Source organism: Manis javanica, chromosome 2 (assembly GCF_040802235.1).
Source record: "Manis javanica isolate MJ-LG chromosome 2, MJ_LKY, whole genome shotgun sequence".
NCBI classification, from domain to species: Eukaryota; Metazoa; Chordata; class Mammalia; order Pholidota; family Manidae; genus Manis; species Manis javanica.
In genome coordinates this window covers 10802367-10830341 of record NC_133157.1, presented here as the reverse complement: position 1 = coordinate 10830341, position 27975 = coordinate 10802367, and the positions used below count along the sequence as shown (strand labels likewise).

Below are 27975 nucleotides of genomic sequence, written 5' to 3'. Positions count from 1 at the left end.
TTTTACAAATATGTAGGTACTTAAAGCACATTATTCAGGGAAAGTATACAAAAAGGTAACAAAAAGCAGAGTGACATTTCAAGGACTTAATCATAAAAGAGAAGCTGCTTACATTAAGAACACTATGTATGAGAAACAATACATAGCAGAGTATGACTTTTCCCAATAGACACATTTCACATGTACACCATTCATACACATAGCTAAACACATGTACAAGTAGTTAATTTTTACTTCCTTCATAGACTTTTCTCTAGCTTGATTTCATTTAACAGCAGTTTTGGGCAGCCTATAGTTGCCGCTTATCAATAGAACAATGTTACAAATTTTAAGAAAGTATTCCTTCCATGCAATTGGTTTTCTTTTTTTAACTATTTAAAACTCCAACTTCAAGACAAAACGAAGAATACATTTTTCCACCATTGAGAAGCTGGTTCAAATTAAAACAAACCTGTCCATCAAAAATCCTCATCCAAACGATAAATTAAAGATCAGTTTACAAATGTAGCACTTTTCTAACCAATAATAATGAATTATCAGTGCTAACTGAATTGATGTTTCTCGCTTCATTTATTTTTAAAACCGGTTCTATCATTCAAGAAATAAACCACATCAATCTAATAACCCACTCAATGAAGCAGAAAGCACACTGACTTGCTCTGCCAGAGCACGTTCCGCCTACATAATTCAATTGAGCATATCCTATTTTTTATTATCATCCTGGACTGGTACTATGTATATCACAGCACTCTTAAGGCATGTCATGAAATAGTAAAGGAACAGAAACTAAAAAATGAAATAGAGTGGGTAAGAATATTTCAGCATTTTCTGAGAGGCATTACTGATACATGAGTTTATTTCATAACATGATATTCAGAAGTCCATATATATTGTTTTAAAACTATGTTTAACTAAATCGCATAGGTAACAGAGAACCAGAAAAACAAGGGCAACTTCTCAGTGCATAATGTTTGTATCAGGCAAATATAGGAAAACAGATTGTATTTTATAATAAAATGAAGAGAAACATTCATTTTAATGTCTATGGTTTTAATTAGAAAAAAATGCTATAACCCACATACAGAAAACTCTTAGGATTTACATGCAAAAATAAATTCCTTACAAATTTCATTTCACATCGAATTTCAAATACCACAAAGCCTCTCCTGACTTCAGTATATGTACTGAGACCATTCTTTCAAACTCAGAACCCAATGCTCACTCATTGCCAACATCAGCTACAAAGACAGTTAAGCTTTACCCAAAGTTACAGGCGCAGAAATGCTTCTACCCTATGCTGGAGTTGGAACTGCCAAGAGGGCTCAAGATCTTTGAAAGAAAGAACCCCCAAGACTACAAGAAATAATTGTGCTCCACAGCAGAGTCAAAGGGACCTAATATACCCAAATTACTGCTCACGACCATATAGAAACTACTTACCGCGTTCTAACGTCAAGAGTAATAACCAACCACAAACCTGTCAGATATTATTAGAAAAAAAATCAAAATACTCAGTGTAGGCTGAGTACAACCCACCTCCCAAGAGCTTTCCTTTTTACCAAGAAAGCAGCGATAAGTCTAATTAAGCAATGGGGCAGAGGGAGGGGAGGAGGGAAGGGAATATAGGCAAATGTAGGCACATGTGTGTGCATTACAATATGTTTCTTCATGTTTGTGATATTACAAGAGCTTGATACTCCAATTGAAGTCAAGCAAGACAGTGGTGTGCTGTCAGAGGAGAAAACAAAAGTGAGCATCTACTCTGTGTTAGGCATATTCACACATGACCTCTATCAGAATTGAAAATTCTTTTTCTTAGGGAAGGGGAGGGCAGGAAGAGGAAGGGAAAAACAAGCAACGTTTCTTGTAAATAAAAAACTGCTGAAATAAACCAATTTTCTTAATACTGATGTTTTCCCTCTGTAAAAACATTTAACCAATTCATCCTCTTTTCCCAAAGAAAACACAACCACCTGAATATGAAAAGTACCACTCTCCAAGAGAAGGGACTTTACAACCCTGATTTAAATACACTTTGACTTATGTATTTATAGCAGAGGGTCTTTCAATATTAACTTTACTAGAAAAAGTCACTGAGCAGTTCCCAGTCCCTTTTTCTCTCTAGAGCCTGTGTCTTTTGGCTAGGGAACTTTCTTTGTGGATGGTAATTTTCCTGTTCTCTCCCCACTTCTCTTGCCTACACAAGCTTTCCCAGACCAGTCTCAGCACAACCTCACTACTGCCACATAAATAGGATCTTCAAAATGCAATAGCTGATGAAATGTAAATGGCCTCATTGCTCAGGCAGGGGGTGGGGAAGATTCCACCAGCTCTCCAGATCAATTCCCAAGTTTATATTTTCACAAATCTTTTTATGTACAGTTTGATTTTTTAACATTTTAATGAGCAAAAAAGTGAATCTATAGTAGCCAGTCACCACAGTTAAAGTGCAGGGCATGAACTAGATCCCAGGAGGAAACCAGTCCACCATGTCACCACTGGCTTTAGGGCATTCGCCACCTGGTTCCACGTCCCCAGGTTCCAACTCTTTTCATAATCAAAACACTGCTGACATTACAAACCCCAGATGTGTTTTCTAAAATCCCTCCCAATCAATATATTCAACACATAACTTATTGGAGACAACACTGAGCTCATTGATTAAGGTGAGTTCAGTAGCAAAGTTTTCAAAATAAATAAGACAAGAATATAGCATTCAACCCCTGTGTGACCAGACAATTTATGAAATAGGCAATTTCCAAAACGGCTTTTCTTCCTAACAAAATATACAATACTTCATGTAGGAAGAAATAAGAGCAGAGGGGCAGGGGGGAAGCATGGAAGACAGGCAGTTTGCACAAACCTTTCAGTTATGCATATATTAGACAACAGATTGCACAGTGTCACAGAAAAGCAACAACATCCACAAAGCTCTGCCCACAAGGAGATAGCAAGCCTCAGAGTATGAACCAAAATATGAAATCAACACACCGAGCATGGATTCCCTTGCAAATGAAAATCAGAAATAATCCCAACATTCATCTCAGTCTTCTCTGGATTCACTTCACCCAATCTAAATTATCTGGTCAGAAGGCCCATCAAGGTGACTTATTCCCATCTGGAGAAAGTAAATTATGTTCTGTTGAAATTGAGCAACTCTCTTAAGAACCTGGTAAAGTTTTTAATTTATAATATTACCCTTCACAGAATCCTATCTGGAAGCAAAACTTCAAAGACTAAATTCAATGCAGTTAACAAGGATTACTAATAATGAGAAGGCTAAACCAATCCACCCTGAATTTGGGGCATGAGGTGGGGCAGTGTAAGAGATCTTGCAACAGCCATCGTTCATATGTTAAATACTTTGTTTTCACTGCTTCACTGAAATTCATAAACAAAATTAGTTGTATTTGGCAGATGAAAACAACCAACAGACATACACACCCCACAAATAAATGCCATCTGAAAGACAAAAGCACAGACTGATTATAATGCCCACTGGGGTTACAGAATGTTAGGAGATAAGACATGTTCGCAATAGTTCAAAAGGAAAAAGAAAATGTGTATGGGAAACATTTAAATAAAGGAAAGAGATAGCCTGAATAAATGAATGTACTTTAAAATATATAAAGCTACAGAGAGCCTCTCTGCAGCTTGCTGAAAGCTAGTAGAGCAGTCAGTAATTTATTTACCTTTGTTCAAAAAGAGAGTGAAGGGGGGACAGGCAGGGAGACAGTGGGAAAACATTTCCTGAGTTTTTTATATCTAATTTATTTTTTTCATTTCAAAATGCAGATAGATGTGTGATAAAAAGAGCAGTGGAGCTCACATTCCTAAAATACTCTACTTCTATGTTAAATTCTTTTTAATAGCATAAGGGAAATGCTGACCCCCTAGTCCTGCAATTGAGATCAGTACCACTGACTTGAAAGAAAAGCTTTTGATTGATGATCTTAAAACTTAAGTCGAAAGTTAAAAACAGAACACACACAAAAATTCAAACATACAAAAAGCTAACAAATTTTCACTTTAAGTCATTTCAAGTTAAAATCAGGGACTCCAAGTGAAAACTATCAGAGGTTTTAAGGCTTATGATTAAGAAGTATAAAACAGAATGGTAAGAAGTTCTCAGAAGCTTAATTAGCACCAAGTTCAAGAATGTTGATCAGAAGTTTCCTAAATATGGAAACAGGAAACACAATTTTTCTCCTCCACTAAAAATGTCAAATTATATCCAACATCCATACTACAGTCACACACAAAAAATTTTTTTCCAGTGAGAAAAAGCTTTGAATAAGGGATTTTACAGAAAGGCCTTTCAACACCCAAACATAAAAACTGAGTCAGATTTCTAACAACACTGCTCAAATGATACAGCGTATGCTTCCTTTCTCTGGTATGTTTCAATATTTACTCCCAATTTACTTCTTATAAACATTAATTTTGAGTCATACATGTTATAAAATGCTAATTTGTCTGATACCTAATATACAATGTTGTAATTCAAAAATAAAATTATAATATGGAAATTCATCATGCTTACAACAAGAAGAGCCACCTCTAGAACTACTTGTAAATATAAATTCTCACAACCTTTGAAGTCCAAAGTAAAAATACTGCATCTTAAAAAAAATTTTTACACAAAATTATTTTCCACTTGTATCCTTCCTTTTCTTAAAAAAAATTTACTTGAAACAAAATTGTCCCCAAATTTTATAAAACATCCTCTAAGACTTCATTTTTTAACTTTAAACCTCACAGAAAAAGGGTTGAAATGAGAGAGCTGTATTTATAAGGTCAGTGTTAAACACCAATAAACTTCTTGATACTTCAAACACTGGAATGGAACAAATGATTTGGTAAGAATCTCTTACAATTAGTATTCGGTGGCATCGGTAATAGAATTCCTTGGACTTAATATTGTTACGATGAGATATTTGGCCTTGTACATTTCCTTTAACACTTTAATTCCTTTACCTGAACATTTATATTATCAACATATCTAAAAGGAAGAAAGGATGGGGAAAATGGGGGAGGAGGGGACACAAGTCAGCACACACCAAAGGAACAGTGTCCCAACAGTAAAACTACAAACATGGTTTCACTGAAGCAGCCAACTTACCCTCAGGAAGATACTACTTAAAAAAAAAAAAAGAGCACTGACAGTATTTGTAAGCATATTAAAAGCTGTCAGCTTTTAAATATTTTAAATGCACACAAGAATGTGCACAGATGGGCAACTTTTCTGTTCACATTAGTCTAGAAAAAAATCTTTCATTATCAAGCTTAGAGTTCTTGAATTTTTTAAACTTAATTGTGCTTCTGTTTCTTACAATTCACACCCAAAGGCCAAAGCGTTCCTGCCACCAGTCCTTCAAATCTGACTTGGACATTACACGGGAGGAGGCTCCAAGCCTCCCTGAGGTCTCTCTCCTTTTACAACACACGAAAAAGCAGTCGATAATGGGCCCATGCTGAATTCACTGCTCTCCATGTCTCCTCCTGGGACACCAGCCTAGCAGATGTGATAAAAACTGTGTCAGAGAAGTGGCTCTAGTTTGTGCCTTAATGACAACTTAAAGCTCTAAACCAATACAACCAAAGGACTAACCGAACTGGCTGTTACCTCTCTCTCCTGCCAATCTTTGAATATCTCTGAACTAAATTAGCACCTCTACCCACAACATCCCCCGCCACCCCACAAAATCCATTCTAATTTTAAAAGATAAATGAATTCAGCAAACACATCAGTGGCACGAATCTGTGTGTGTGTGTGTGTGTGTGTGTGTGTGTGTGTGAGTGGGGGGGGGGGGGTGCCATGTCCCATAATTAAGCCCTAACACATACCTCATGTAGTTTATATTATTTCAAGGTATGATTCTGCATTCAGATGCCTTAAAGGACTGGTATATTTCCTCTGATTACCACCCCAATAACCATATTAACATGTACAACTGGTAGACTTATGGTTTCCAAAGAGTGCTAAAGGTCTAAAAATTATTTTTAAACATGTTCAACCATAGGAAAGAAAAGTGATATTCTGAGTTAAGGAGACATTCTAATTATTAAAATTTATACCGGAGAATTTTTAAAACCATAGGAGATTATACTTCTAACTTGGAAGAACTCTTTGTCTTACCTAATGATATGGTACCAAAAAATAGACTTAAATGTGTACTTCTGGTAACATTTTCTAAATTTATAATTCAGCCTTCAGATGACAGACCTTTATACCCAGTATCTTGAAAGCCTATTCAGTCACAATTGCATACCCACTTAATCAGCAATCATTGTTCAGGGATGCAGGACTCTGTTGTCAAGACAAGCACCAAAACCTTAAAAAAATTTTTTTCAGAACTGGCATAAGAAAAAAGTGATCTTTGTCAGACAAGGACAAATTTATGCAAATCTTTTATAAACATTCACAAACATTTATTTAGCTTTTGAAATGTTGGCCTCATTTGAGAGCATGAAAATGAGGGGGAAGTAGGAAAACGCAAAGGACAGCTTAGAAGCTGGCATGCTACATAAATATTCAGAAGGAAGATTATAGGATTCATGTTAGGCTGTTTTAGGCTTCTCCAAAGTCCACACAGAATAGCGAAGAACAAAACTAACGAGAAGTACAGCAGATGTTAGACAATGCATCAGCCTCTTTTCCTCTCTCACTTGGCTATACTTGGACGCTTTTATATTTTCTTTCAATATGGTTAGGTCATTCAAGGATTCTCCTATAGACTGTATTGTGGCTACAGATCTATAAGCTGGAGGTCTGTCAGCTTTCCAAAAGTTTCCAATGAAAAGGCATTATGCAAATTCTACCTCTCTTACTCTCTTTCAGGGGGGAGAAAAGCCTCCAGTATGCAGTCACCGGAGTATTGGAAGCCCCAGCCTTCATTTCTGTAGAGCTGTGTTTGCCTCAGGGCCACACTGCTTGTTTTGACAGTGGATCCCCCTAGATAGTTGGGATTAGTCGAGCTTGTTTAGATAAACTTGAAATCAAGGCCTTCTCTAGGTAGACAGCTAGATGTAGCTACTGAGTTTCCAGCTGCCTCCTCCTTTCATCCCCAAACAACTGGAGATTCACAGTAGCTATCACAGCCACAGGCTATGTCACATACATAAGTACAAAATTAAAGGCTGCTAAAAGAAGCCTTTGTAAGTCTTAGTGCTAAAATAAGGAATCTGTACTGCTTGGTTTATACAAATTATTCTAGCACTACTAGTATGGAACTGAAATCATCAGTTACAAGGCTATATTAATGAAGGTTCCCAGCTACTTCAGATAGACAGGATCACAGTCTGATAATATTCTTAGCTTCTTAGCTCTTACATGACAGCAACCATTTAAAATGTTGAAGAGGAAATAATAGGATTTATTTATCCAGTGGCAGGGAATGTCAGACACCATCAACAAACATTGTGAACAGAATATGAAAATGAAAATGTGAATTTCAAATCTTCTTTTGAGAGAATTGTTTAGCAATTGATTACACATGGCCTCATTAAACAGTCATCTCCAATTACAAAACTGTTTCAAATTGACTTTTATTTCCTATAACTTGCAGATTCTGATAGAATAATACCAGGAGGATTCAAGAACTGGAGATATTTATACTCAGAAAAGATTGATGACATCTCATTACATCTAATACTCAAGAATTCTACTGTTTTGCAAGTAGAAAATATCTCTTCAAAGGGCCAGCAAAATGCAAACAAAGAAAATAATTTAATTCCACACTTATGTTTTATTTTACTTTACATATCTTGCTCCAACACATAGATCCTAGTATTTATTTGAGGCTGCCTGGGATAAACCAAACACTGCAATGGTACCAGAATAGGTTTGAACATTTTCCAGAACTATTCTGTGAAATACAATAAAGTAACAGAAGAACTTCTACCCTTAGACAATAGTGTCAAATCACACATTGCAGTTTTCAATCAATCGGGTTCATGTATAACCAACAAAAATATGTTCTCATAATTCAACAGATAAGTCACTATTTAAAAAGAAAAGCATTAAGACATGCAAGATATTCTAGAACTATAGTCATCAATTTAAGGTTTTCCTATGAAATTTTTGGTTCATTTTATATATAACTTAAAAAACAAGAGGAGTCAGCAAACTTTTGTTCTAATGGGCCAGATAGCAAATCTTTTAGATTTTGCAGGCCACTTATGGTCTCTGCCACAAATTCTTCTTGTTTTGTTTATAACTCCTCAAAAAGGTAAAAACCATCTTAGTTCAAAGGCCACACAAAAACCAGTCCCAGGCAGGATTTGGCCAGCTGGCCATAGTTTGCCAACCCCTGATTTAGAGTGTCAAGGAGCCTGGTCACATAACATAACCCAAACAAACTCACCAATACCCCAAAACTCAAATTTAGAAATTACTGAAGGGTAAAGTGACAATGCTCATCATGTTGGTTCTCTGTTGATCCAACAATTATTATTGCTAAGTGGCTAGATGTCAATTGTATGCAAACACGGTTTTTTTTTTATTTTGGAAAACTGCTTAAAACACAAAAAATGAAGAATTAAAAATCAAACACATTTCCACCACTCAGAATTCACAACTCTTTTGTGGCATGGACTCCAGAGAAACAATTCCTTCTCATATTAACTGTTCCTACTGCAGGAAAGGTGCAGGGGTTTTCTTGACAGATAAATGGACTCATCCTCTCCGAATTGGTGAGAGCTCTTCAAGAATTATTTCATTGACAGTATTTGTAAAAGTAGTATTAAAACAGAAGACTTTTCTGGTGCTCCACTCACCATTTATTCAAACACACGTATGAATACGCATTCAAGACATAGAAGGGCCTCTTCCTGCCTCTCTCACTAGTCAACTGCTGGCCCTTCTTTCAACTCCTTTCCCTTAAATGTGTTTCCCAGGAGTTTATTTTCCTTTGCTCTCTTCATCCTCCTCTATTAATAGTTTACTTACACTTTAATTTCAATTATCATTGTTGTGTAAATGACTCAAATTCAAGTCTTTGTTTCTAAACTAGGTCTAGCACCAGGCCTCTAGTCCAACTGCTTCTTTGAACATTTCTGGCTCATGTGCCATAGGTACTTCAAGCTGACGTGCCAAAAATCTGGACACATCATTCAGGTTCCTAGTACACTGCTGCTTGCTAATCCCTTTTATCCCAACAGAACAAGAAAGGATCTCAAACCACCACTAATACTTGCTGGAAGACAGTGTGACTTAGATTTAAGTATCTGCTGTGGTTGATGAATTTCAAAATAACTCTGTGGAAGAAAAGCTTCTGACTCCTTAAAACCTTCCCATGTGTTAAACAAAGAGGACAGGGAGTCCCTAAAATCAAGCACATCTCAAAGTCATCTTAGAAAAGAAAACTGATACATTTTCCTAGGCAAGATAATATATTTAGAACCAGACAATGTGCTAAAGGCCCTGTCTGCATGCAGTTTATGATCTAGTTGGAAAGACAGGCATTATTCACATGAACTCAAATTATGACAGGAGCTGTATTTAGATGGAAGGGTCAAGAAAGACATCTCAGGAAGTAAGAATTTTAGATGAACCTTTAGGAATGAGGAAGTGTTCACCAGTCAAAGATTGGAAGAGGGACAGGAAGTGAAAGGCAAAAAAAAAAAAACAGAATAAGCAAGAGTCACTGAACAAGAGCTCTTGGCACATTCAAAGAACCACAGGAGCCTGGCATGTACTGAAGCAGAGGAATGCAGGACAGAGTAGCAGGAGATGAGGTGGGACAAGTTAGCAGGGGCCAAATCATGCAAGTCCTTTTAAGGTGTTTGGGACTCTGGATTTAAGTGCACTGGAGGTCACCAGAAGAGCTTGAGTTCTTTTATATCCTGCTTGCAAGTGACTTCCTTACTCCTTCAACTCCGTCCAAATACCTCCAGATTCCAGGGTAATTCAGAAGCTACCTGAGTTCCCATGCCAATCCTGTTGCTATCATTCCTTTCATCAGATTGGCCATATTCCCAGAACCCTGCATTTACACAGGAGGGAAAAGACACACACTGGGTGCTTGTCAGGCCTTCAAGAAGGAAGAGGAGCCTCATATAGGAGCCTTAATATTAATGTGGCCACAGGGAGAGGGGTTGTGGTTGAAGGGAGCAACAAAGGAACTGTAACAAATTTGAACAGGACCAGCTTAAATCTCTCTTCAGAACCTGCTCCTGGTACCTGGCATTTCTCCTAAGCAACCAACCAAAGTTCCCTTTCCTATACACTTTGCCACATGACTTTTTATTGCACCAATGTGCTGTATATCATTTCATCTAGGAGCCAGTGATTACAGGACTATTATTTTTCACTACCACTAGGGGAAAAAAATGCTACAAATGAAATGATATACCACTGACTGTAAGATGCATCCCAATTTCAGAGATGTTAAAATATGAAAAAATATGCACATTACAATTGATAAAATATATTTACGGGTCTGTCTTCCCCACTAGACTGAATTAAGAAAGGTGGAGAATATATTCACTGCCAGTGTCTAGCAAAATACCTAGCAAAGAGGAAACATCTAGTGAATGACAGTGCTGAAAAAATGTCTGGATGACAGTCTAGAGATTTAGGAGGGGAAAAAAAATAGCATTACCTGAACATTTACTATTGCCAAGCACTGTGCTAACAGTCTACATGTCTCTTATTTAATTCTTATGCAAAGAAGTGAGACCACATGGGACAAAGGAGATGTGAATTTATTAGAGAATCTATACTTATTCTTGATATAGAAAATGAAAGGAACAGAAACAAGTATTAAAGCTTGTATAAATATAGTATTAGTCCTTTCTGTCAAAGTTTTATCTTTATACCTACTAAGTTAAGAATTATGTATATAATTAAAAATATCTAATTTTCTTATAAAAGTTTCTTCTGATTCAGCCTTTCTTTTGTTTCTCATATACCTGTGGTTATCTGTTCTCCAGTGGCAGTTTAGTGACAAGTGGTAGAAGACTAACAAAGCTGCTATGTATCATGTCCTGTGCTAGAAATTTTACATATACTCAATGATACTACCAGTAATCATATGTAGACATTATCACCCTCTAATACATAAATGAAGTTTGAAAGCTGAGTAAAATTAATTTCTAGGAGAACAGTAAAGTAACTTGCCTAACTGGAAACAGGCAGTGAATGTAAAACCTAAGATTCAAACCCAAATTCCTTTATCCCTGGAGGTCCAGCTCATCCCACAATCCTCAGTTTGCTGCTTTGTTGACTGCAAATAAGATATTCAAGAGAGAGATTCTCATTCTCAGTTCCTATTTAAAAAGGATTCTATCTCCACAGTGACAAACACTCATACAACTAAAACTTGGCAGTGGTAGCCCTTCATGCTGAATTGAGAGCCTCTCTCCCACCTCACTTTCCAGTTGCTGCAGGGAGTGAAAGATCTGTGCCGTGTGAAACAGTCTTAAGTTAGGTTAGGGTACCTTACATGCCAACTTGCCCAGGACATCCTGGTTATGTTCATTCTCTCTGTGCAATCATGGTGCCCCTTTCACTCCCAAAAGTATCCTGGGTTGGATGCTATGGTCATGACTCTTTGAAGGAAAACCAAAGCTTGTCTGGAGGGCACTGAAAGAACAAACTGCTATTCTATCTGCCTTGTGATGGGAAATTGGAGAGTGGTAATAGAAGAGTTAGTCCTGATCACTTGACTCCTCCATGCTCTTTATTCACATTAAGGACTTACCTACTTTCTAGGACTTAATGCAATGCAAGAAATCAATTACATGGAAGCAGTAAAATCTTCTCTGCTTCATTTTTCGAGTTACATCAGAAAATCATTTATTAAACCAGATTAATTCAGGAATCATATATACATTATGCTCACTTCTGCCAATTTTACAAAATTAGTATTACTTCCTTGTTTTACAAAGGACAATAAATAGGCTGAAAAAATAAAGACTTAACCCAAAGTGACCTTTCCTAAACCAAATCTCATATACAGTGCTAATCTTACCTTTTATTTTTCTGGGAGCCAAACATACAAAAAATAATGCACTTAAAAATTTTTAGGAGGAATATTTGTTGATAAATAAGTGAGACATGCATAATGATAAGTATTTTAGCTGCCACTAAATCTGTTCACTGTAACAGATAAATTCTAAAGATTCAGAACTACTTCTCAATTTACTAGGGGTTTAGATATCTGGAAATGAAGATATCGGGCAGGTTGGAAGAGGTCTCTGATAAAAATGATGTAGCCAATAATTTACACCTCACACTTTTAAAACTGTATGTTACTAAAGAGGCATCATGTTTCAAATACATTCAAATACAAAAATCGTTAATGCCTTTGTTAAGCCTCTGCTAGGTAAGGTAGGATTTAATAAATACATGTTTTGGTTTGTCCTACCTGGTTCAAATTCTGAGCCCAAAATCACAATGTATACATTATTCACTTATTATTGTACATAAAATATATGACCTACTAACATCCATGTACATACAATACCAGGTCCTAGAAATATGGACATCAAGTAAGCAAGAATCTTTAACTTCATCCCTGGTGGAAGGAGAAGACACATAAACAAGTATGTGCAAGAAAGTGTTCTAGGCTTTTTTTGTTTTTTGTTTATTTTATTTTATCATTATTTTTTTATTACGGTATCATTGATATACACCTCTTATGTTCAGGTTTCACATGAGCAACATTGTGGTTACTACACTTCCCCTATTATCAAGTACCCATGACATACCCCATTACAGTCACTGTCCATTAGCATTGTAAGATGCCATAGAGTCACTACTTCCTGTGCTGTACTTCCTTCCCCGTGGCCCCCCTATATTATGTGTGTTGATCATAATGTCCCTTAATCCCCTTATCCTTCCCTTCCCATCCAACCTTCACCCCCCAATCCTTTTCCCTTTGCTAACTGTTGGTCCATTCTTGGGTTCTGTGAATCTGCTATTTTGTTCCTTTAGTTTTTCTTTGTTCTTATACTCCACAGATGAGTGAAATCATTTGGTACTTGTCTTTCTCTGCCTAGCTAATTTCACTGAGCATAATACCCTCTAGCTCCATCCATGTTGTTGCAAATGACAGGATTTGTTTTCTTCTTATAGCTGCATAATATTCCATTGTGTATATGTACCACCTCTTCTTTAGCCATTCATCTACTGATGGACACTTAGGTTGCTTCCATTTCTTGGCTATTGTAAATAGTGCTGCAATAAACATAGGGATACATATGTCTTTCTGAATCTGGGATCCTGTTTTCTTAGGGTAAATTCTCAGGAGTGGAATTCCTGGATCAAACGGTATTTCTATTTTGAGTTTTTTGAGGAACCTCCATACTGCTTTCCACATTGGTTGAACTAGTTTACATTCCCACCAGCAGTGTAGGAGGGTTCCCCTTTCTCCACATCCTCGCCAACATTTGTTGTTGTTTGTCTTTTGGATGGTGGCCATCCTAAGTGGTGTGAGGTGATATCTCATTGTGGTTTTAATTTACATTTCTCTGATGATTAGTGATGTGGAGCATCTTTTCATGTGCCTATTGGCCATCTGAATTTCTTCTTTGGAGAAGTGTCAGTTCAGATCCTCTGCCCATGTTTTAATCAGGTTATTTGCTTTTTGGTTGTTGAGGCGCATGAGCTCTTTATATATTTTGGATGTCAACCCTTTGTCAAATATGTCATTTATGAATATATGCTCCCATACTGTAGGATGCCTTTTTTGTTCTACTGATGGTGTCCTTTGCTATACAGAAGCTTTTCAGTTTGATATAGTCCCACTTGTTCATTTTTGCTTTTATTTCCCTTGCCCGTGGAGATATGTTCATGAGGAAGTTGTTCATGTTTATATTCAAAAGAGTTTTGCCTATGTTTTCTTCTAAGAGTTTTATGGTTTCATGACTTACATTCAGGTATTTGATCCATTTCGAGTTTACTGTTGTGTATGGGGTTAGACAGTGATCCAGTTTCATCCTCTTGCATGTAGCTGTCCAGTTTTGCCAGCACCAGTTGTTGAAGAGACTGTTATTTCCCCCATTGTATGCCCATGGCTCCTTTATCATATATTAATTGGCCATATATGTGTGGATTTATATCTGGGCTCTCTAGTCTTTACCACTGGTCGGTTGGTCTGTTCTTGTGCCAGTACCAAACTGTCTTGATTACTGTGGCTTTGTAGTAGAGCTTGAAGTTGGGGAACATAATTCCCCCTGCTTTATTCTTCCTTCTCAGGATTGCTTTGGCTCTTCGGGGTCTTTTGTGGTTCCAAATGAATTTTAGAACTATTTGTTCCAGTTTGTTGAAGAATGCTGTCAGTATTTTGATAGGGATTATATTGAATCTGTAGATTGCTTTAGGCAGCATAGCCATTTTGACAATATTAATTCTTCCTATCCATGAGCATGGGATGAATTTCCATTTATTCGTATCCTCTTTAATTTCTCTTAAGAGTGTCTTGCAGTTTTCAAGGTATAGGTCTTTCACTCCTTGGGTAGGTTTATTCCTAGGTATTTTATTATTTTTGATGCAATTGTTAATGGAACTGTTTTCCTGATTTCTCTTTCTGCTAGTTCATTTTTAGTGTATAGGAATGCAACAGATTTCTGTGTATTAATTTTGTATTCTGCAACTTTGCTGAATTAAAATATTAGATCTAGTAGTTTTGGAGTGGATTCTTTAGGGTTTTTTATGTACAGTATCACGTCATCTGCAAACAGGGACAGTTTGACTTCTTCCTTACCAATCTGGATGCCTTCTATTTCTTTGTATTGTCTGATTGCCATTGGCTAGGACCTCCAGAACTATGTTGAATAAAAGTGGGGAGAGTAGGCATCCTTGTCTTGTTTCTGATCTCAGAGGAAAAGCTTTCAGCTTTTCACTGTTAAGTATGATGTTGGCTGTGGGTTTGTCACATATGGCTTTTATTATGTTGAGGTACTTGCCCTTTATATCCATTTTGTTGTGAGTTTTTATCAGGAGTGGGTGTTGAATTCTGTCAAATGTTTTTTCAGCATCTAGGGAAATGATCATGTGATTTTTTGTCCCTCTTTTTATTGACATAGTGGATGATGTTAATGGATTTTCGAATCCTGTACCATCCTTGCATCCCTGGGATGAATCCCACTTGATCATGATAGATGATCCTCTTGATGTATTTTTTTAATTTGGTTTGCTAATATTTTGTTGAGTATTTTTGCATCTATGTTCATCAGAGATATTGGTCTGTAGTTTTCTTTTTCTGGTATTAGAGTGATGCTGGCTTCATAGAATGAGTTTGAAAGTATTCCCTCCTCTTCTGTTTTTTGGAAAACTTTAAGGAGAATGGGTATTATGTCTCCTCTAAATGTCTGATAAAATTCAGGGGTGAAGGCATCTGGTCCTGGGGTTTTGTTCTTAGGTAGTTTCTTGATTACTGATTCAATTTGGTAATTGGTCTGTTCAGATTTTGTGCTTCTTCCTGTGTCAGTCCTGGAAGGTTGTATTTTTCTAGAAAGTTGTCCATTTATTCTAGGTTATTGTTCTAGGCTTTCTTATAGAAGTATGGTCAAGAAAAAAGGAAGGTACTGTAAGTTCTACCCAGTGGATATGAATGACTCCTCAGACATGGTGACTTTTGAGAGATGAGCCAGTATTTACTTGACAAGCAGGCTACATAAGAATATTCCAGGGATAAAAGCAATGTAAAACAATTACTACATATATCACAAAGTTGGTATGTTAGTAAATGATCTCTGATAAGCTCAATTTTCTATAAAAGACAATCTTAATTCTTTTATAAATACCTTTTCATTTCTGTCTAACAACCCCCACTTGGTATACAGTGCATAGTCTGGGTTTCATGTTATTTCACACTTGAAATCTGAGAGTGACCAAAGTTAGTTTGAAATTACAGGAACCAGAGGAATCTTAACTCAACTGCCTCTACTCCACTGCATTTAAAAAATGAAAGCTAACACAATAATCAATAATACAAAGTACTACATGCAACCAAAAGGGCTAATTTACAAATACAGTGGGACCCATTACTAAATTTTGGAGGTTTTTAGAACTTTGAGAAAGTCTCAATATACAGATTTCACAACTGAAATAAATTTAAAATAATTAGTTTTTTGAAATCCCCTTTTCACCAATTAAAGTACTTCTATATTTTCAGTTCGTTTTAGAACATAAATATTCAGGAACTGTTTCTCATCATCCTTCTTTATCTTCACTTGATAAAGTATTCTCTCTCACCTTAGTGACTTCTCCAAATTTTGTTCTCAAACAGTGCGGGCTTAGAAAGGAAAAGTTTTCCAGAATTCTTCCTAGGAGTCTGACATTTTAAAGGCCAAGGTTATCACACACAACCCTGATACCTGACAAAACAAAAGCACTGAAACGGGGTTACCCTGTTACCTTAAATCTGCCCCTAAAAATAGTAGGCCCTATATATATATTGGTTATTACTAAATGCCATGTGTTATTCTGAGCATGCTACACATTTCTAATCACTTAACCCACACAACAATCCTATGAGGTCTTTACCATGATTACCTCTAGTTTACAGGTGAGAAAATAAAATCCCAAAGAGGCAAATTCCAGTAAATGACAGAACTCAGATTCAAACCCAAGCAATCTGGCTCAAAAGTCCCCAGTCTCAATCACCACTCTCATGCCTCTGTGCTCTTCTTTCTGGAATCTGGACTCCTTAGCAGTTATGATGTCTGTGGACTACATACTTTGTATTCACAATTATTCACTAGCTACTAAAATACCCTAGCTGCGAAGAAGAGCCTTTAACATTAACTATAGTCATCCCTATACTTGGAAAGTTCACAGATTTGACAGACAGACAAACAATACAATGTAAGGAATCAATGTTTCAAGTGCTCTCTAAGTGCAGAGGATGAAGTGACTAATTCAGTCAGGGCGAGTTTCATAGAGGAAGTGATACAAGCAGGGCATTTAATGCTGAACAGAAGGCATACTGCCCAGGAGGGATTGAGGAAGGTATTTCAACCATAAAAACAGCTTGGGCAAAAATACAGAGGTGAGAGAGAGCAAACCACGCTGGGGAATGGTAAGGCATTCCACATCTGGTTATAAAGGGAAGTGGTAGGAAACCAGGCTGGAGGTTGGGTCAAGGTCAGACTACGAGGGGCATTTAAACCAAGTTAAGAAATTTGGAGTAGATCCTGAAGGTACCCGGAACCATCAAGAGTTTTAACTAAAGAGAAATGGTGTGATTTGATTTAGATTTTAGAAAGATATCTCTGGCCCTGTATGGAGGGCAGTGATTACAAGGGCCCTGAGTTGTAGGCCACTAGGAAGAGTCCACAGGAGAGAAACTGAGAGTGTGAATACAGAGGGAAATAGCAGGATAGGACAGACTAGGGAGCAATTCAGGAGGGATAATGAACAGGACTTGATGACTGCAGATTTGTAGGTGCAGCCGAAAGAACAACAGGGACTATTACATGAGGCTAAAGTTACGACTTAGACTGCAGTGTTCCAAAGCAACCATAGTCCACTTAGTTATAATCATTGGGTAACTCAGCAGAAACAAGACCATCCAATAGTATTCACAGATGTCTCAAATTTAGTGGTGCTTTTCTGCAGTCAGAATAAAACTAGGAGAACACTTCTAATAAGAATGTGTAAGTAAGGATTGTATAATTACCATTTGCTAGAGTCAGATTCAACTAAGTAGTCATACAATGTAGCTGTATAGCTTGGCGTGCTCTCAGGAAGAATAGCTTAAAAAGAATTTGTCTTTTTAATGAGTTCATTCTATATAACTGTAACAGCTGGGGAGTTGACCAAATTGGGTAAAAGCCTTCAACTTAAAAGAGCCTGAAGTCAGAAAATATATCAATTTTTCAATTGAGTTTGGCAAAATGTTAAGGTTTTGAAATATAGTTTCATTAAGAAACCAGTCTAACCACCCCATTCTTAAATCCACCCTTTTCAGAAAACAAAGGGGGCAGGGGGAACCGCAGGATACAGATATGATAGAATAGTACCTCTTATATATAAAGTGGTTTTTCTTCAGCAAACACTTTAAAAAGTAGCAACCTGACATTTGTCCAAGGTGATAAATGTGACTTGTAACAGCATAGGGGGAAATAAGATGCAACACATGATAGATTACTTTTGGGGATCCTTTTTTTCACTCATCCATGAGCCTATACTTGAAAATCATTAAAACGAGTCAATTATCAAGAACAGGACACTCTTAAACATACATAAGGAAGCAGATGTTTAATCTGGGATACATTTATACATCTGTAATCTATCAATGAATCTTTTCAAAATCTGTAATGTGGTCCATCAAAATGACATTTTGGTGGCAACTGTGGATACTGACACACCACTTGAAGAAAGCTGCTTCAGCTGGGCGCTTTGTTGCTATTATGCTGGACAGTCACCTCCCAGGTTTTACGGTGTGAACAGATTGAGAGTTTATATCTAGGGATGAGAAAGTTATATTTCCACCTACAATTCCAGTCGGCCAAGGTACTAAGATATATGGAAACTGAACTTTTTGAGCAAGAGGTTGAAAAATCCATGAGTCAACAGTGACTCTTAGAAAATCACAAACTAAAACAAACCTAAAAGATGATCTTGTGGGCAGCTCCAAAATTTTCCATCTGGGTTTCTCTGTACTACTCTTGTTAATTTTACTAACTTCTATGGATTCATAACACAAAGAACAAGAAATCACATCACTACCCAAGGTCCCAGTTTTCAAAGACATCCCCAATTTCTTGCCATGTCACTGTTCTTCAAATCATCAAAACACCCTGGACAAGCACCGCCCTTGTGACCTACCACGTGGTAAGGTCTTTCAGGAAAAAGATGCAATCTACTTCTTTCCTCTTTGCCTGGTACAGTGTCTAGCTCACATTCTACAAACACTATACTTAACAACCTCTCACTCAATTAATGTGCAAAATCAAATCTACTCTCCCAGACAGTGTCTACCACCAAAAACAGAAAGAGGATAAAATCAGAAAATGCAGCCATTTATAAGTTGGTCCTTTTAAGGCTAGATTATGGATCCCTCATTTGTGGTGTATAACAATGAAGCAAAACTGAAGGAACAAAAAACAGCAGCAGACTCACAGACTCCAAGAAGGGACTAGTGGTTACCAAAGGGGAGGGGTGTGGGAGGGTGGGTCAGGAGGGAGGGAGATGGGAATTGAGGGGTATTATGTTTAGTACACATGGTGTGAGGGGTCATGGGGAAAACAGTGTAGCACAGAAAAGGCAAATAGTGAATCTGTGGCATCTTACTACACTGAAGGACAATGACTACAATGGGGTAGGGGTGGGGACTTGATAATATGGGTAAATATAGTAACCAAATTGTTTTTTCATGTGAAACCTTCATAAGAGTATGTATCAATAACACTTTAATAAAAAAATTTTTTAAAAAAGACTAGGTTATGGAGCCATTTTAAAGCATGATCCATTTGGGCCTTATGTAAGTAAATCCTTTGGATGAGATTCAAATGAATGGACATATTCTGTTCCATGGTATACAGTATCAAAAATTTTTCAGAACCAAACTTCACCATTTAAAGTAGATCAAATTTGAACAGACTGTCTGAGTAAGTTGAAAGTGTGACAGCACCCACTTTGGAGAAGAATGGGGGGAGAAAACTCAAAGCTTCCAAAAGAAATGGGATACACCCAGATCTGATTCCATTCTTTGTGAGCCTGGTGACTGCATGGGCCAAAGCACCACAACTCACGTCTCAGTTCTAACTTGAGGATTCTATGGTTTAGACAAGTCACTGTAGAAAGACTGGCAGAGTCTTTGTAGAATCTATGTCGCATCTTACAGAGACCAGATACATTGCATTGCTATTTATGCTTCTCTGACTAATGGGAAAAAATTAGATTTTATCATTTATTTTATATTTTGTGTAAATATTATGCATGTGTGTTATATGATGCTGGTACAATGAGGCTTCCTTTCACAGTACCAAAAAATTTAGAAGCTGTGGATTACAACTGCAACTTTCTTATTTGTCAGTATTCTTTCAATGAACCAAGACATGAACAAGTTCTGAACAGAAATATTTTAGTCTATGGCTTATCAAGACTTGGGAAAAAACAACATCAATGTTTCCATACACAGGAGCTCACCAAAGGAATGAGAATCATCAACATACAAGTAGCAAGGTATGATTAAATACTGTCTCTGCTGTCTTTCTAATCAGAATTTTCCAATCCATTTACTTTGGTTATACCGTGAATAACTGTGAGCTTAAGAAGTATTTTCTTTAGCACATACCTAAAGCATGAACAGTTGAAAACTCCATATTTAAGCAATTACATGCAACTCAAAAATGCTAATTTCCATCACAATTAGCCTAAGTTATGCAACATATTTTTGTTCCTTTTTAGTGTATAGGTGATGTATGTTTTTATAATTTGCTTAACTGCCTATACTGAAATTTTTAAATCACATAGACCATATAAAACCATAAAAGAAAGAGTACCTTTTTATTTTTCCCAGTGTACCATGTTTCTACATTGCTTATAGAGCTTGTACAAAAAACAGTTAGTTTCTATATAAAGATTTCCATAAAATTTTTATAGTTTCTATAAATGCATAAAGGTTGTTGGTTTCATTATAACCTCTGTTTCAGTGCCAGTGGAAAGAAAAATTACCTGCAACTCTAAACAGTGATCTACATATACAGGCATAGGTAAGTGGGTTTAGACCTCTATTTAAAAAGCTCTAAGACACTATATTTCATCAAAAATAGATCAGTGCATTGGAGAAGAAACTTCTGGCACACTCAACTCTAATCACCACTCTTAGAACAAATAGGCTGTAAAAAGTGCAACTGTGAGAACAAATTATTAATTCTATATGCTTCAGTATAAGAAGTAATCTTATTAAAACTAACATGTTTTAAAACGGTATGTGTAATACCTACTCTACATGACACATTGCAAGGCTATTGACGGAAATCTCCTTTCTGATAGGTAACTCTATCTTTATTCCAAATTGTCCCATACTATGTTATATTTACTGAAGACTCATTTTTTAATCAGAAAAATCATATGTTTTGAAGCCAAAGATGAGATTTTGATGACAGTGGTGATCATAATTTGCTAACAAGTTAATTTAACTATCCTTTTCTCCCTTAATTCAATTAGTATTCATTAAAATTATACTAATCACAATGAGTAAAGTTTACCAATTATTTCCATAATTATGAATGAATACAGTAAACAGAATAATTATAAATTCACATAATTAACTACAAGCTATTTCCAGCAGAGAAAGATACCCATGTTTAGTTTTCTTAATTCTAATGCTAGATTGACATGTTGATACCTTTGAGAAAGCATTTTTAGAAATGAAAAATATATTATTATTGTGATTCTGTTCTTCTTTAACAAAAATTTTCTATTGGACAGGCTTTACTAAGAGCCACAGTACCTAAACTTATAGTAAGAGATTGAAAAGAATCTGGTTTAAGCTACCAAAACCAAAGTAACTTGAAAATTATATCTGTAATTGAGTAATCTTAACCCTTAAAAAAAATGTACATTTCATGTTATGCTTATGAGATAAAATTTTTTTAATTTCATAAATTGTTAGGACTATTTAAAATTCAGGATACTTTTCAAGTCAGGATTCTACCAATATTGATATTTTAGTATTTAAATTAGCTAAGCATTAAACAAATGCAAATGAATAAATAACATGAACTCTGAAAAGACTTTGTTTTTGCCTTTTTTTGTTGTTTGGTTGTATTTTGTGTTTGTTTTTTTAAACATAAACTTAGGCGTTGCATGTCTTTCATGAATTAACAAAGCCTGTACTTTCAGGTTAAAAGACAGCAAGCTTACCAGATTTTAAGTGAAATATTGAGTGCTACAGTGATTTAATGGTTTTAAACCATAAATGTGATTGCAGTCTGAGGGTGTCACAGACAACTTAAGGAAGGAAAAAAAAAAAATGGGGCACAGAAAAATCACTTTGTCAGTAATTACAATCAAGAGCCCTAAGATGTGGCTCAGGCTGCTCATTACTTCTTCCTTCTGTATCAAGACCCTTATTTACATTTCAGATTACATTTTTTATGAAACAGTAAGATCTATCAGAGCTGAGAGGACTGAAATAATGAGGGGAAAACATTTTAATAAAACGTGTTGGGTCTGCATTACTTCCGCGTCAGAAAGAAAGGCTACTTCTGTAGAAATGGATCATTTATTCTGCTTCTAAACGAGAAGCAAAAAGATGAAACTGATGAACTTTTACTGCCCATTTGTCTTTAACAGACAATTAAGACAGAGAAGATCAAAATGGATTATCGTACCATGCAGACAACTGGCCCAACAGTAATACATCTCCGGGACCACAGATTTGTAACTCTCTTTCATCCCTCCCCTTTCTTCTTACTTCTTTTTCCACTCTAAAGGCAGTGCTAGCTTTGTGGCTCAAGGAGAGCCAAAAGGCTGGTCATCATTATTCAGTCACAGATGTCAATCTAACCTCCCTTTTTTCTCAGTTTCTAAAGCAGTGAGCCACAATAATTTGTGACAGATTCTTTTACTGTAAGGTACAAAGAACACACAGAATAAAACATCTAGCAGCAGCAAGTGTCTCTGATCAAGTGTGCTGGTACATGGGAAACACACTATATGTAAAAACAAGCACTGGTAGTTTAGGCGAAGGAGGAGAAAAACTGGGGGGCAGTTTGTGTGCGTGTGCAGTAATAAACTGTACTGAATTATCTCAAATATTCCTTATGGATTACATTATATATGCTTTAATTCTAGAAATGTTACCTAGATTAAATGCAAATTCAGCATTTAAGATTTGTATGTAATAGACATATTTCCAAGAGTTCCTTTATAATACACCAAGAGGAGAGGGAATTTGGTTTAATCAACAAATGCTAAGATGAGAAAACATTTAAGATCAGAACCCAAATGATAAAAAGGTAAATAAGAAATATGTAGGTTGTACTTCCTTTACGAGTAGATCAACTCTCAAAATAAATTTCTGGGAATTTGGAGGTAACTTCCCCCCCTCCAAAAAATAGATCCTTCATTCATTCTTGAGTTATATTCCACAAAGAAGGGACATCATACATATCCAGTTGGGAGAGATGCTAAATAAGGTGATGATGTTCACCTCCTCCTAAGTCTATGCCTAGCCTGCAAATATCACCCTCCAAATTTTATAACTATGTCACTGATCTAAACAAAGAAAACAAATACCTGTCTTATGAGCTATGAAAGCTATCATTATTTTCTAGGTTTTTACTGTAAGTTTAAATTACTCCAACTTCAATATATGAAATACTTCTAATATTATCCATTAGCCAAAGTACAGTGAACTAAGCTCATAGCTTAACAAAATAAAATCTGTCAACTGGGCTCCATAGGCAACGACAGAATTGGTAATAGTCTGTATTTCTCTCTATACACACATATGTACTACACATACATATGGATGTATAGTACCTATATACACACATATACACTCTCCCCAAACACACATATACACCTACTCAGAGAAATAAACAGGAAGATAAACAACAAATTGTCACAGTCATTATATCTGAGTCGTAAGATTACAGAGGACTTGTATTTTGTTTCTTTTCATTCTTTTTAAATCTATTTTCGATTTATCTATATTTCCTAAACAGTCTTTGTCATGAACATATTGACCATGTGATTTTTAAGTTACACCCCCAAAAAAATCATGTTGCTCAAAAACTTTCAGATATAGTAAAAAACTATGCTTAAAGGAATAGATCCAGATGTTCATCATGTTATTTTAAGTTTCTTCTAAAAAATTTTCTCTCACTGGGTAATTTAGATCATGGGACTACAAAAGTTATTTATTTGGATGCAAGATTTTAGAATAATGATTTTCTTAAGAGCTCTAGCCTCAAGTCTGTCCAAAACAATACTTTAAAGATTTTCCACCTTTATACGTTGTTTCAAGAAAATAAATCACTAATAAAAAGATCCTATAATCTTTGGATTGTGTAGATTAAATCCAGTGGGCTCAATTTCATACCAATTTAAGGCAAGATTTTTTGTATTTTTTTCAAATCTCATTTAAAAGTCTTGAGATCACACACAAAGCAAACCATACCAGTTCTCTTGGGTTCTTGTACAATGAAATCTCATTACAAAGCATCTCATTATACTGATTATCCCATTGTATTCCCGGTCACATCATGTCCCCTGTATTAGTAAAGATGTATCAGATACCTTGCCCTCTACACAACAGGCCACACTGCAAAGTGTTACTACAACTGTGTTGGATATTTCTATCCCATTGTACTTATCCTCATTCAAGGACACTTTTTTAATAGACAAAATTAAATGGATGTACTTCAGAAACATGTTTTTTTATTGTGTATAGTATTTCACATGTGAAAGGCTTTATAAATTGTTCTAATCCATATAATCAAGTATGTCTGTATTTCAAAACTGCTTTAAAAAACATACCAAAGTGTATATTTGAACTAAAAATTTAGGGTGTCTCAAAACCTACAAAACATCCCTAATATTTCTTAAGACAGGAACTGGGATCCAGAATGCTTAACCTGGATCTGATTATCAAGAGTAGAGCAACATCAGAACTTCAGCACTTTTTTGTGATTAAAACAGTTCCTTCCACTCCATTCCATGCTTGCAGAATGCAGGGAATTCGAGATGGCAGGACCAACTGGCCAGCTTTAACTTTCACTGCTACAATTGCAAGTACCCTTTACCCTAAAGAACATTCCAGCAAGTGTATCTTCTTCTTGGAGTACTACCATGACACATAGTTTCATAATCCATTTCAAATTCCAGGCATTGTTTTAAACCTCCCTCTTCCCCGCTTTTTTGTTATGCTGGGCCTTGACTACTTAGATAGCATTTTAAAAAAAAGAAAAAAGTTCACCAGCAATCCAGAAAGGATTTCCTAATGAACTACAGGCTGTAGCATACCTCAAAGTAAAAAGTAAAATTTGTGATAGATTATCTTCCTTACTTTTTGTGCATTGGTTAACACCCCAAATCTAGCACCAATATTTTCAATCCTACTTCAATATATTTTATTTCTTGTCTTGGGTTCCTATTACTGTTTCCCTTCCCTTCTAAAAAATTCATTTATCTCTTTCAGTAAAAAAGAACAGTAATAATATGTTGAACAACTCTGAAATAAATTTTGTCATGTAAAAAATTAATTACGCATTCCGAACCTGGTCACTGTAGTCCTTCGGGAATTGCCTCTGCACCTCAGGATCTGTAAATAATTGACAGATAATATTAATTGGCTTTGGATTAGTGAGCAAGCAGAGGATCACACATTAATATTTGATCAGAAGATGATAGCAGCCCTGGCAGGGGATCCAAGGGGGGCAGCTGAGGCTGCTATGTTGATGAGCACAAGGAAGGACTCACCAAGGCACTCCCATTACCCTCCCCCAGAAATATAAAAAAGAAAAATTTTGAAGACCTGATGCTACTGTTAACTTTAGACCATTACCTAATGCAAAAATCTTGCCAGCTGCAAATTGCCCTCAATATATTTTCCCAGAGAAAATGAGTCTTAAACCTGCTTGACTTTTCCTCTCTAATCAGGAGCTTCCTTTTCACAGTTACAGACGTGGCTTGATAAACCACCTTAAACATCAGTTTCAGATTGTGTGTGCACTGCAAGGGATGCCAGGGTAAGAGAAGAATTTTTTCAAGGAACAAATGCAAAAACTACTTGCTTTAAAAAATGAGACATATCCTTCCCAAAATACTTATGAATTCTTGAAAATACAGATAAAACTAGACGAAGTTTTCTTCAAAACAGAAACAATACACTTAGCTTGCCAGCGTAAACAAAATACATGCTATATTATGTTCTATCAACATAACTAGATTTGCTCAGAAACTATAAAAATATATGGGTGAAAATATCTCTCATGACCATCTGTTTAAAATCGAACTACTAAAAGGGTCACTTGATTCTTCAATCATAATTGCAAGATAAGCCAATGCCATCGTCTGTGAGTCAATACAGAAGTGTACTAATTAAAAGCTATTAGCGCTCCATTTGTTATGGATTAGGAAAACATTCAATCTTTTCTAATAAGAGAAAGATCTGGTTCTTTGGAGACATATTAAATGGGGTGATCAAAATAGTATCTATTTGAGAAACATGTAGCAATGCAAAAGGCTTATGGGAAAGCACAATATTTGTAGGTCCCCTTGCACAGTGATCAAAATATACACTACTCACTTTTCATATCCATCTTGTAGAACACCAATTTACTTCTCTGTGAAAGTGAATCAACGTAAAAGTTAAAACCCTCTAAGTCACAACACAAAAATGCAGTTTATCTCTTACAGTGAAGAATCAAAAAGGGAGAAAACAAAGGACCTATTCACATACTACATCTAAATCCCAGAAATACCAGTTTTCAAGTCACTGAGCCAATGGATCTTAGTTTTAAAAACCCAAGACTAATAACAAAAGAAAGAATACTCAAAAGGGCATACCAAAAGTAGAGCTTCCTAAAGTGGGTAGTGTAAAAAAGTTCAAACTATCCATTGCAAATTTTGATTCTTGAGGTATCTCTGGCTGACTTAATAACTGGGGATCAATTTCTTTCTTTACCCTCGTCTTAAAATACTAGAAGGGACAAATGACATGTCTAGTTGGTGATAGCAGAACTCCGCAGTAATCCTCCATGTAGAGAGCGCCAGTTGAAGAAACCGTTGCTTCTCTCTGGCCTGAAGGGCTGAAGACACAGAAGGACTTGGCCCTCTTGAGACAGGAGGCCAGAGGGCGCTAACGGTGTGGCACCAAGAGCACTAGGTCTCCGCAGAAAGAATTAGCCAGCAGGAGGCAAAGGGACAGCCAGATGCTCAACAAACTTCTAAAAGTATGCTCTTGGGATGGGGGGGAAGGGGTGTCAAGAAAAGAGAGCAGTGGTTATAATTCCTGAAACATATAAAATAGCTTGGTCCAGGAAAAAACCTGGGGTTTTAGGATTTAAAATTTGGATCCAAGAACGAAGAAAATGTACTTCTAAGTCACTGAGGGACACAGTAAAACAGGTTGGGAAAGCCGCAAAATAGTCTGAGGCTTATTCTTTTTCCTTCAGTCGTCATTTGGCTAACACTAACTCTTCAACAGAAAACTTCATGTTGAAATTACTCACATATAAATCTTTAACATCATGTCCTCTTTCTTGCAACTGTTTGTGCTTCTTGGGAACCACAAAATACCAATGGAAATAAAGATGGAATAAAACCATAGATTTTTATCACCATGTAGTGAGGGGATGAATGTCAGAAACCAAAATTTGTGGTATATTCTCCAATTTAAAAAAAAGTAAATTTCTTGTTTAGAGGTGGGAGAAGTAGGTTTTTAAATCTCTTTAGCCAACTACCTTAATAATTAACTTACCATTTTAAAATGTATTTTATTCATATATACAACATAGTAGAATTGAAAAAAGAGAAGGAAATGTGGATGAAAAGAAAATTAATCTATTGTAATACACTGAAGGTAAAGGTGACCATGGAATGCCAAGATGCGGTCATTCAAATCATGTTATCCTAAACACAGCCTCAATGGCAGCACATAATAAACACCATCTACTAAATTCCTTCAACTGTCTTAAGACTAACCTTAGAGTGAAATTCCCAGATATTAACAGAATCATGTTCCAAGATAACACAATATGTTGACATCTGGATAAAACAACATCTTGCTATGATTAAAGCAGAGAACTTTTATTTTCTTTCTTTACAAAAGCAAACTTCATGGGTCCTTAACATTCTGTAAAGCAGTATTTTAAAAAGAGAGAGAAAGGCAATCCTTTTTTAAAACCAAAGTCTAACCTATCAAGTTCCATTCAATTAGCTCAAAGATCCAATCTAATAGTTAATAAAACTATGAAAGCCATTTTGTAAAAATTAACACAAAACTGAAAATAACTTGTTTGAATTTTCTTAAAATGTATTTTGCACGATAGATTGAAATCATC

General features: G+C 36.1%; 1 protein-coding gene across 12 annotated transcripts in view; it reads right to left on the bottom strand.

Annotated features, from left to right (window-relative positions):
- Positions 1-27975, bottom strand: part of DENND1A (DENN domain containing 1A) — a 538445-nt gene that overhangs the window by 340172 nt on the left and 170298 nt on the right. For 9 of the 12 annotated variants that reach the window (XM_073224762.1, XM_037008189.2, XM_073224771.1 and 6 more), the window contains one exon: positions 25189-25232. The exons of 1 other annotated variant lie outside the window; for it this stretch is intronic. In XM_073224762.1, the coding sequence (XP_073080863.1) occupies positions 25189-25232 (44 nt within the window). Of the gene's footprint in view, positions 1-25188; positions 25233-26219; positions 26257-27975 lie in introns of all 12 variants that reach the window. 2 more of the 12 variants (XM_073224730.1, XM_073224740.1) reach the window with 1 other exon arrangement.